The sequence below is a fragment of the Arachis ipaensis genome, chromosome B03 (assembly GCF_000816755.2).
Source record: "Arachis ipaensis cultivar K30076 chromosome B03, Araip1.1, whole genome shotgun sequence".
Classification (NCBI taxonomy): domain Eukaryota; kingdom Viridiplantae; phylum Streptophyta; class Magnoliopsida; order Fabales; family Fabaceae; genus Arachis; species Arachis ipaensis.
In genome coordinates this window covers 14,621,272-14,633,183 of record NC_029787.2, presented here as the reverse complement: position 1 = coordinate 14,633,183, position 11,912 = coordinate 14,621,272, and the positions used below count along the sequence as shown (strand labels likewise).

The 11,912-nt window shown below is 33.9% G+C and overlaps 1 protein-coding gene across 1 annotated transcript in view; it reads left to right on the top strand.

The window, feature by feature from the left end:
* The window catches only part of LOC107629753 (TATA-binding protein-associated factor BTAF1), a gene marked incomplete in the record, with an annotated part of 17,443 nt that continues 7,268 nt past the window's right edge, over nucleotides 1,738-11,912 (top strand). Inside the window, 16 exon segments of the mRNA XM_016332638.2 lie at nucleotides 1,738-1,922; nucleotides 3,435-3,519; nucleotides 3,610-3,704; nucleotides 4,570-4,784; nucleotides 5,257-5,311; nucleotides 6,040-6,121; nucleotides 6,859-7,193; nucleotides 7,746-7,854; nucleotides 7,985-8,624; nucleotides 8,805-8,937; nucleotides 9,141-9,209; nucleotides 9,591-9,802; nucleotides 10,270-10,498; nucleotides 10,663-10,836; nucleotides 11,353-11,778; nucleotides 11,871-11,912. Of these exon segments, the coding sequence (XP_016188124.1) occupies nucleotides 3,471-3,519; nucleotides 3,610-3,704; nucleotides 4,570-4,784; nucleotides 5,257-5,311; nucleotides 6,040-6,121; nucleotides 6,859-7,193; nucleotides 7,746-7,854; nucleotides 7,985-8,624; nucleotides 8,805-8,937; nucleotides 9,141-9,209; nucleotides 9,591-9,802; nucleotides 10,270-10,498; nucleotides 10,663-10,836; nucleotides 11,353-11,778; nucleotides 11,871-11,912 (2,865 nt within the window).

Sequence of the window (11,912 nt, the reverse complement as noted above, 5' to 3'; positions counted from 1 at the left end):
GTTAACTTTTCGTTCAAATATAATGAAATTTGTATTGGCATATGATATATTTTATTGATTTCTAAATTTTGTAGCTCTTCAAGGCTCAAGAATTTATTGATAAGGAGATGTATGAGGAATTGCTAAAGATTTTTTCTAGGTACAAATTCAGAAATTACTTTAGATTTATTTTAACGTTTTCACTTATAGTTTGATCTATAATCACAAAAAAAGGACATAATTATTTTTCTTCTTTACACTTTTTGTAGGCACAAGAAAGATTCTTCAAATATAGATCCGTACTTTGACTTACCACTTAAAAAAAAAGTCTCTAAACAAAAAAAAATATGACTTTTAAATATGGCTCATTTTTTGTAAATAATTGTATTTTTCTATTTGATTATTATTTTTATATTATTCAAATTTAAAATTTTAAAATTTATTAAAATAATTAACTTTAAATCTCATAAAAAAAACCGCTAGTACTGATAACCAAAATAGTTAAGGGGGTTCTGAACTTGCTCTTTACATCGGGTCAAACTTGAATAGAAAATTTGAAGTTGTGGTCCACTTGGTTTTAGAGACCCATTTGTGTGGTTCTGTTTTGTTTGAGCCTAGTTATAACCCAAATAAGTGGAAGTGTTAGATTTCATGCAGGGTATCGGTTTAGTGGTGATTTTATATATATTGTAATAACTATTAACTAATAAGTGCATCGGAATTCGAAGTTTAGTTATGATTAAATAGCAGATAGAACTCTTAAATATTGTATGTGTGAATATAATATGAATGAATTTTAAATTTTTAATGTCTAAAATTAAAGACAGGTCAATTCATTGAAAAAAAGATTTTATTGAATTCATATTTATTGATCTAGGTATAAATAATAGATAGAGTAGATTATTTTATTTTATTATATCATATTATATTATATTTTAATAAATTGTTTTTTTTGTCATAAAAAGTTTGAGTGCATACAATTATAATTATAAAAGATATAAATTAATGGGATATCCCTAAAAATATTAGTTTTACAAAATTACTTAAATTGGATAGTTTATACACCTAGTAGTTTTTTTTTATCACGATTAATGCAATTTCTCCCTTTTTTGTTGGAAATTGCAAAAGAATAAACAAAAATAAAATCTAAGAAAAATACTTTTGATTACGTATCCGACAAGATGTTAGTATAATTAAGACCACTCATATATATTATATTGTAACACATCAACAAAATCCATACAAGCACAAAAATAATATGAGTTAGTGTTTAAAGGGTGTATAAAAAATACAACTTGTAGCGATTATGCATAATGTGGGTAAAGGAGAGGTTTGGTTTGGTACATCATGCTCTTTTATAAAATATCATTCTTCATATATAATTCATAAAAAATGAATTTTGTGAGACTTCAACTTAACANTTTTAATTTATAGATAGAAACATATATTAATAGGTCATTATAGCGCTTATAAACATAGTTGTGACTTGTGAGTTGTGATAGTAATGATTTACAGAAATACTTGGATGTAAATTAAAAACAACGGTGATATGAATTTATTGTTTCTTTATTGACCTGTTGCTTAATTCTTATTGGTGCTTCTGCTTATGATGCTACTTTTATGGCCATAAGAATGTCGAAAAATTTGACCTTCCGTCTTATATTTATTTATTTATTAATTTTTATTGTTGATAATTTATTTATTAATTTTTATTTTTTAATATCCAAATTTCCGATAACAAGAAAGAAATAAATAAATAAAAGGAAAATCTAAATGGACATACCCACACTCGTTCTCGTTCTCTCTCGAGTAATCCCTAGCAATCGACGGAGAGACTCACCTCATTCTTTCGACTCTCTTATTCTGCCGCTTCTTTCTCGCCGGCAGTTTTCTCCTCTCTGCCGCCTCAATTTTCCGGTGATCAGCTCCGTTCGCAGCCACAGGTTCCTTTTCTCATTTTTCTATCGCTATATTTAATATTTGCCGTATAATTCAATTTATTGAATCTCTTATTGCCTGCTCTGCATGATCTACTCTGATTTCCCTCTGCATTTTCCTCGCGAGTGGCAAATTCTTCCTTCGTTATTCTTCACGCTATTGATGCATTCGGTGATTTGAATTTCGCGTTTCACGTAAAAATTTCATTTTTCCTCTTTGAAATGTTTTGTGCCTGTAAGTTTCCGTAGATATGCGACTGTTCACAATTCCAATTTAACTCGCACTGAACTGCTGGTGCTTCTACTGTGGAATGTAATAACCATTCAGTGGAGATCACTCCATAATTGACTCGCTTCCTTTCACGTTTAATAAATACGACAGAAACATAGTGAGTTATTTCTCCCAGTCTCTCTCTGAAGAGCAAACAATCAATGAAAGGAACAGAATTATGTTGGGCGTTTTCTCCGGTGTTATAATGCTATTGTTGCTGTTATTTTAGTTTTACTAAAGAAGAAAGGCATCGTGTTTAATTACCAAAATAAGAATCATGTTACATCTGGGGATGATAGGATATGCTTATGGGATGTAAATTTAAACAAAAATAGGAAGCCGAAGAAGATGCATGATGTAATAATGGAATCTAGACTTTCATTTTGTATATTATTCATGAAAGTTCTCCTAAAAGCAACATGAGGAATGACCAAAGAGGAATAGTAATTGTGATTCTATCATGTTGCAACCTAATGGATGGTATACATCCTTGGATATATTGGCATTTTCTTCCTTCAAATACACCCCAAAAAATGCATCAATTGTATGCTTTGGCAAAATTTGTGTTATATGTAGCATAGGCCAAAAGGAGAGCCTGGAACAACTGTTGAGTTGTTTTTGTGTGATCTCAAGGTAGTGGGTTCAAGCCATGGAATCAGCTACTGATGTATTTATCAAGCTAAGCTGCTTGCATTGCACCCTTTGCGTGCAGCCTTCAAAGTCTCAGAATGCTTGTGCACTGAGCTTTCCTTACATGTAGTTTAGGCAAAAACTGTAAGAATGATTCAAGGCTATGCTTTAATAGAGATTGTCCTAAGTGGCCTTGTATTTTATATTAAGGGCTTGGCACATGTGACAGGATCCAAAAATCCTGCAAATTCACATATATGTTCTTCCCTTAAGAAGTAACAACCTTACAATGCCAAATGGCCAAGAGTATTGCTGGTAATACACATATTAGATTTAGAAGATCGAGTGTTAGACTTATGCAAATTAATATTTCATTTTTCAATAAGTATCATGGTGAATTTGCAGTGTTAATCGATTAGGAGAATAGAGAATAAAATGTGTTAGCATTCCGATAATACATATTTTCTTTAGCATTTTGACGAGGCATTGGACGGTATCTGGCTTGATGTTGCCCAAGTAACTTTGGAGTCCTTTATAAGATTTACATACATAAAACACAACTTTGAATGTGTTTGTTGGATAATGTATTTTCTGATTGACTAGAGATTGTTATGCAGGCAAAGGGAGCAACAAAGCCTCTGGAATGATTTGTTATGGCCCAACAGTCGTCTAGGCTTCAGCGGTTGCTTACTCTGTTGGATAGTATCCTCCATATTTTCCTTATGATTTTCATTTACTGAATTTATTTAGTATCTATTTTTTCTTGAAATTTTCTTTAACCAAATGTTAAAGCTGGGTCAACCCAAGCGACAAGGTTGACTGCTGCTCGTCAGATAGGGGAAATTGCAAAATCACACCCTCAAGACTTGAACAGTCTTCTTAAGAAGGTATTAATTTTTGAATTTATATTTATACATTTGTTGCAATATTGCTCAGTTTTAATATGATTTCTGCATTGTTTTCATTTTATGTCAATCATGCCAAGTACTATGGTATGAAGACTGCTAAAGAAAACTGGTTATGAACTTTCTATCTCTTTCCTTTCTGTTTGTAAATAAATTCTGTCTTTGGATTGTTTTATAGTTCTGTTATATTGAGATGAAAGCCATTTTTCAGCCTAGTACTGAAATTCAATGTTAATTAGAAGAATGAAGCAACAATCAACTCTAGACCTATGTCATAACTCATAGACTGTGTTTGGTTCTGAGAACAGGACAAGACAAGATACTGAGAACAAAAACACAAAGGACAGAGACATAAAAATTGGTGTTCTTGTATTTTATTTGGTGATAAACTAGAGCAAATTATGAAAGTCCAATTTACTTTTTTTTTCCATACAAAAAAACTTAGGAGGAAAAATATAATGATAAAAATTATAATTATGAAAATTTGATAAAAATAATGAAAGAAAAAATAAAAAATTAGTTGTGCTCTTGTTAGCATCTCTGTGTCCTTCCAATATAAAATACACTAATTCAGTGTCTCTGGACATAATACCTTTGTCTATGTCTTATTTGTGAAACATGATTTTGTGTCTCTGTGTCCCTATCTCAGTGTCCTGTGCATGTAAACAAACGCAGCCATAAAGATTGTGATACTATTTTCTGAAGTATATTTCACAGTTGCTTAAGTTGTTAGGTGAAGCTACACAAGTGCTGGTGGTTGTGTTTTATTTATCCTATTGCACTTTGATAGTGACTGCCTATTATTTGTCGAGTCTGTTTTAACAACTGTTATTTTGGTGATCTCTAGGTTTCTCAATATCTGCGCAGCAAAAATTGGGAGACAAGAGTCGCTGCTGCTCGTGCAATTGGGTCTATTGCTGAGAATGTTAAACACATAAGTTTGAATGAACTTACTACATCTGTTGTATCAAAAATATCTGAGAATGGGATATCATGTAGTGTTGAGGATCTTTGTGCATGGACATATTTGCAATCAAGAATTACAGGAAGCTCATTTAGAAGGTAGGTTGTCCTATCAAACATTATTTGACATTTTATTTTGGGTGAGGTATATGAGATCCACTCTGACGCATAAAAATAGATCAGCCAATAACAAGAAAGTAATCTGGGTTGTAGCTGGGCTGATCAATTGCTTTCTAATATAAAATTAGACTATTGAATATCCTGTTTGCAGATTTCCAAAGGGAAGCTCAAACAAAATCTTTCTGTTGCTACAAGGGCAAACAGACACCTTTATAACTTGCAAAAACAGCAGCTAACCAAAGAATTGCATAAACTGAACACTGCCACAAAACGATAACCCCTTGTTTTCACCTAATTGTTATCTTTAACCATGAAAAACTGGCAGAAGTGAAAACATCTACACTTTAATGTGACCTGAAAATGGTTATTGTTTGTTTAAGAATAGATTCCTCCCTATTTTGCATTAATGTATTTGTAAAGATATTTACTTAGTTGTTTTTGCTGTTGACAGTTTTGATATGAGCAAGGTGCTTGAATTTGGAGCTTTATTAGCATCTGGAGGACAGGTAAAAATGATGGTTTTTTTCCCTTGACCACTTGAGAATTATGCTTGTTCAAAAGAAGCAGATTTTCTGGCTGAGAAATTAACACAAGTTTTTGACAAAGCATGCATGATTCTTAGTATGAAGTTATAACAGGTTAAGCTGTTTATTCTTCCAAATCAGATGGAAAGTTTGGACGAGTAAAGTAAACTAGAAGAAAGAAAAAGAGTGTTTTTTGGAGTTAGGATTTTAGACAAGAAATGTAGAAAGCTGCTTGTCGTAAAATTTTTGCAATGCTAAATCTGTTTTTTCCAACATAACTGTTGATCTAAACTTGCAATTGCTTCTTCAGAAAGTAGTCGAGCAACAGATGACAACATATGCTAACAATACCAAAAAGCAGTGGATGGCTTATTTTCTGACATAATTTGTGTAGTGATTATAAGTGCATATATTTGACAGTAATACTATAGAATTGGCTATTCTGGAGGATTGGGAAAGTGTCATAGAAAATCATTTAATTACCAACCAACTTAAACTAAGGCTATGCAAGGGCCTTCTATTTGTAGAGCAAAATTTTTACAAGGGTCTTTCTTGTGTCTTGGTCCTGGTAATTTGGAATTTCTGTGCTGGTATCCCATAAAAGGTACACATTGTAAGTGTACTCTGTATGCAAACTACTTTGGCTTTACTCCTGTTTTCTTTGCATGCACATATATTGCATACAAATTTTATTTCTTGTTCCATTTCAGGAATATGATATTGTCAGTGATAATATAAAGAACCCAAAGGAGCGACTGGTACGCCAAAAGCAAAATCTTCGACGCCGTTTAGGTTTGCAATCTCTTATTGCCAATATTTCATTAATATAAAATCTTGTCGACAATAAGTGAGTAGTAAAATCATGACTTTAACTAGTTTGGTGATTCCTAAACATTTATTTTGTATTTAAAGCTCATTTGTTTTGAGGTTTTTCCTCCTTAAGGCAAGAACGTTTTTGTCTCCTCCCTAATGAGTAATGAGGTTAATAGACAAAATTTCAAAACTAGAAAGGTGAACATGTCTTCCCCACTAAAAAGAATTAAAAGGGCTTCTATTGCTTCTTTTGTAAACTAGATGAAAATAAAAAGCTTCCATATCATCACTTTATTGAAGCTGAAATAAATATACTCTATGTACTTGTTCTTGGTGGCAAATGTAAACTTTTTCAGCACCCAAAAGGTGCTATGGTGGCAAGAAAGTATGGCTGCTTTGCTAGAAACTCAAATGGTACTGTAACGGTGTAACCTTGGCCCCTTTTTTTAATAAAAAGAAGCAGCTGTAGCTGTCTGATTTTTTTGGTGTGTTCCGTGTTAAACAAGGCATTGATTTACCTGTTGTTGGTACACTCTTAATAATGTACATTGCCCTTCACTTCATACTTTGTAGGGTGAATAAACATCTATATTATCACTGTACATTTGATGTGTTTAGCTTGGTTATCATGATGTGGTTCTTTGCTTAATGATGTTTATTTATTCACTTTTGGTTTATGTGCATCTGATTCCATATACCCATTTATGTTGATGTAGGTTTGGATGTTTGTGAACAATTTATGGATATGAGTGATGTAATAAGAGATGAAGATCTTATGACACACAAGTCAGATTCACATCCCAATGGAATAGATCATGGAGTTTTTACTTCTTCTTCTGTGCATAACATCCAGAAAATGGTTGCAAACATGGTTCCTAGTGTCAAATCAAAGTGGCCAAGTGCAAGAGAACTGAATCTTCTAAAGCGCAAAGCAAAAATAAACTCAAAGGACCAGACAAAAAGCTGGGTCGAAGATGGCGTTACTGATCCATCAGGTGCTCAGAATTCGGCTTCGAAAGTCACGTATCCTGATTCAGTTAATTACAATAAGGTATTCTTATATTTTACTTGTTTATTCCTAGGTGATTTTGAGACCCTCCTGGGGCATGCTTGAGACAATTATTCCACAGAACTCCTCCAGTCTATTTAATCATTGATGGCAGCAGTTTGTATGTTAATTAATTAACCATTTTTTTAATGTTATGTTCATATTATTATTTTTCCAGTTGGTACATTCTTTCAAGTAATAAATTTTATTCTGTTGTGGTTTTCAGAAATGTTGTCTTTACCCTTGAATCTATACCTATCTTAGTGTGGAATGGGTTACATATAGTAACTACTTTGGTCTGTCTCTCAATTTTATAAAAATAATTCCAAAATGGTTATTAGGTGGAGTTGAACCTGGTCCCTTTAAGTTCCTTATGCATTTTTTAACCTCTGAACTACAGGAACTTTCTTTGTATTTATTGTGTTATGTTAAGAGTAATCAATAAAAATGTGGCTTGACGGGCTGGCAAGTGCCAGTTGTGTTAATGCAAGTTGTTCAGTTTCTTTATGCAATTGCAAGGCATAATTCTGACTATCCCGTTGACCTTTTACATAGGTATTCATGGATGTTAGTCATGATGAAGATGGCCTTGACCATGATGGGGATGGACAATGGCCTTTCCACACTTTTGTTGAGCAACTTATTATTGATATGTTTGATCCAGGTAAACAATTTACTTCTTTTGTCTAGTTTTAGTACAATTTTGAGAATATGCAATATGAAATGCTTTAGGGCTTTCAATATTTTATTAATGTTCTTCGAATGTTTTTTTTTTTTTTTTAAAATGTTGCTAGTTTGGGAGATCCGACATGGTAGTGTGATGGCACTGAGAGAGATTTTAACACATCAAGGTGCTTCTGCTGGGGTATTGAAACATGACTTACGCTTGGGTGGGAACTTTATGGTCGAATTAGAAGACAAAAGTATAATTATTGAAAAAAAAGAAGACAGTAGTGTGTCAAATATATTGAAGAGAGAGAGGGAGATTGATTTGAATATGCAAGTTTCTGCAGACGAGTTTGACTCAAACTTGAAGAGACCAAAACTTGAAAATGTAACATCATCAACCTCTATGGATAGTCTAATTACTTGCAGCAATGAAGGTGATACTAAAATCAGCATTAGTTCTGAAACCTCTGGGTACAATTTACCTTTGGATTGTGTAAATGGGCAATTTAATTGTAATTCTGTTGAGATGGATGTGGTATCTTTCTCTGATGGACTGCAAGATGCATGCAAGGAACCTGCTATTGTAGCAGAGCAGAAGGGTTATTCTGAAGAGATTCCCTCCAGAAATCTTAATGTGCTGAGAAATGTTCCCCAGAATTCTGAGCTGATGAGCATGGTTAAAGTTGCCAGAAGTTCATGGTTGCGAAACTGTGGATTTCTTCAAGATTGTGTGATACGCTTTTTGTGTGTGTTGTCACTAGACCGGTATGATATTTTACTCTTTATTTAATCACTTTTTTAAATGTTGCTGGAATTTGATTTTCTGAACTGGTGGTGAAATTTTGTGCTTCTGTCTGTTTCTTCTTTGGCTACTGCTGTTGACGTATAACTGGATTTCTGCTTTGTCGGTTTTTGCTTTGATAATTTTTTGGTTATTTTATTCAGCTTCGGAGATTACGTATCTGATCAGGTTGTTGCTCCAGTGCGTGAAACCTGTGCACAGGCATTAGGTGCCGCATTTAAGTACATGCATCCGGCACTGGTAAATGAAACATTGAATATATTGTTGAAAATGCAGGTAAACATCATTTAAGAGTTCATTTTTTTATATCATTTGATATTAATTTTACATTGCTTTAGTATTAATTCAACTGCTTTCTTTGTCCTCTTCCTCGCTATGCTGCAACTTCCTTTTATAGTATAATAATTTGACTTATCACTTAAGAATTCTCTGATACATTGGTTTTTAATCTTTATGCTTTGCTGTTGCCTTTTGTTCAGTGTAGACCAGAATGGGAGATTCGTCATGGAAGTCTTCTAGGTATCAAATATTTGGTTGCTGTGCGGCAGGTGCATATCTTTTTTGCCTTTACTATTCCTTTTACTTGGTTTAACACTATAGGTATGATATGATAGTTTTGGCACAAGAAATGGTTACTATGTTAGACATGATATGTTTGCCATTGACCATTTTTTCTGAGCAAGATATTTGCTGTCATATGAATCAAGACATTGACTACATAAGCGACTAGGTACTTGTTGCCTATTTTGGTGTTACTCTAGGAGTGTCAAAGGTTGATGACAGTAGCAGGCATTGCAAATCTAAGACTGGAGATAGAGAATTTTTGGTTTCATATTTGAAAATGTAGTCTCCTCATGAAATATGAACACCCAACCATTCCAAGCAATGCTTTGTGCTGTTCTGACTATTGTGTCTTTTACTGCCACCAGGAGTTGCTACCTGACTTGCTTGGACTTGTTCTTCCTGCATGTAAATCTGGTTTGGAGGACCCGGATGATGATGTCCGAGCTGTTGCTGCTGATGCCTTAATACCAGCTTCAGCTGCAATCGTTGCATTGCAGGGTCCAACATTGCGCACAATTGTGATGCTGCTGTGGGATATATTGCTTGATTTGGATGATTTAAGTCCATCCACTAGCAGGTATTTGAATGGCTGAAATTTTTCATTATTATATACTTATATTTGCTTGTTTTTTGATTAAATTAAATTGTCATATTCTTGTTTCTATGTAGATGTAACAAAGCCATATATTTTATTCTGCTGAGGGGGTTCTATGCTTTGTTAATTACAGATCCTACATGTCGATGAGCCTTTGATTATATCTGATTTCATTTATTTTCATGTTGCTGATTAATTGCTGTAATTTTATTTATTTATTATTGTATGAATGATGGCTTTTTAGTTAATATTGCTGATTAGTTTGGAGAATATTCAGGGAATTAAAGGGTTTATAATTTCAAACAACTTCTCACCAAGCCAAAGGATTGGGCTTTATAGTCCACAGCTTGTAGACATCAGAGCTTAAACTACACCAATACAGCTGATTTTTGCATTACTATATTGATGTTAATGATTAATTTATTTATTGTTAAAATATCTGTTTTCAGTGTTATGAATTTGCTGTCAGAAATTTATTCTCAAGAAGAGATGGTCCCAATGATGTATGAAGTTCTTAGATTGGGAGACAACGGAATATCTATTCAAAATGGAGTCGGTGGTGGTGGTGGTGATGATGATGAAGAAAATCCTTATGTGCTTTCAACGTTGGCACCACGTTTGTGGCCTTTTATGAGGCATAGTATCAGCTCTGTTCGGTATTCAGCAATGCGGACTCTGGTATTTATCTTTTCCCTTTGATGTTTGCACAAAGTTTGAATCTCGTACAATACTTCACGTAACATATTTTATTGTACAGGCTTTTATTTATTTATTTTATATTCTTTTCCTTCACAAAAGGCAGTTTTAGTGTTAGTGGTTTATCGTAAATTTTCTACTTGCAGGAGAGGCTACTTGAAGCTGGATATAAGAGAAGAATGTCTGAGTTGTCTAATGCTTCGTTTTGGCCCTCTATCATATTTGGAGATACCCTTAGAATTGTATTTCAGAATCTGCTATTGGAAACAAATGAGGATATTTTGCAATGTTCAGAGAGAGTGTGGAGTCTCCTTGTTAAGGTATTTCATATGATAAAAGGTTATTGCTTAGAAATGGCTTTGACTAAATGTTCCCAACTGTTTACGTCAACCCTATTGCTTGTCATCCTCCCATCAAGATTGTGGCTTAAAAAGAAACAGTCTTTTATGGCTGAATTTGGCATTGTACAGAGTCCCAGAAAGGTGGTCTATCCCTGATTTGACAGTATTAGACTGGACGATCCCTGATTTGGAAATGTGCTACTGTGATTGTTATTAGAACACTATGGTTGGATTGAGACACAGCAGTTTTGATTTGAGTTGGAGTTTGATATATGGTTTTGGTTCCAACTTCCTTCTGCTTTCTGTGATACCTCTACATTTTTAATTTTCTAATGGTGTTTCAAATATTCATGATGATTCTCTTTTTTCTAAGGAGTCTTCCTGTCTTCTCTTGCTAAGGCCCCCAAAAAGTGGTCATTTGGGTATTTCCCCTGCATCTATCCTTGTTTGCCTTTTATACTTTCTCATCTATCAAATTGGCTGGCTTGTTTTCAGTGTTCTGTGGAGGACTTGGATACTGCCGCGAGATCTTACATGGCTTCTTGGATAGAACTTGCTTCTACACCATTTGGTTCAGCATTAGATGCCTCAAAGATGTTTTGGCCTGCTGCATTTCCAAGGAAAAGTCAATTTAGAGCTGCTGCTAAAATGAGAGCTGTGAAGTCTGAATATGATTATGGTGGGGATTTTGGTCTTGATTCTACAAAAGGATCTATTCCACAAGAAAGAAATGGTGATGCTGCTATGGATTCAGTGAAGATAGTTGTTGGTGCTGATGTGGACACATCTGTTACTCATACACGGGTGGTTACAGCAACTGCATTGGGAATTTTTGCCTCTAAGCTGCCAGAGGATTCTTTGAAGTATGTTGTTGATCCACTCTGGAGGTCTCTAACCTCTTTGTCTGGTGTTCAACGTCAGGTATGAATTTCTGGTTTGTGTACAGTGAACTTACACCCAAGCTATCCTTCATTCTCTTTTTTCCACCATTGATATTTTCTATTTATATTTAGGTTGCATCTATGGTACTCATTTCTTGGTTCAAGGAGATTAAG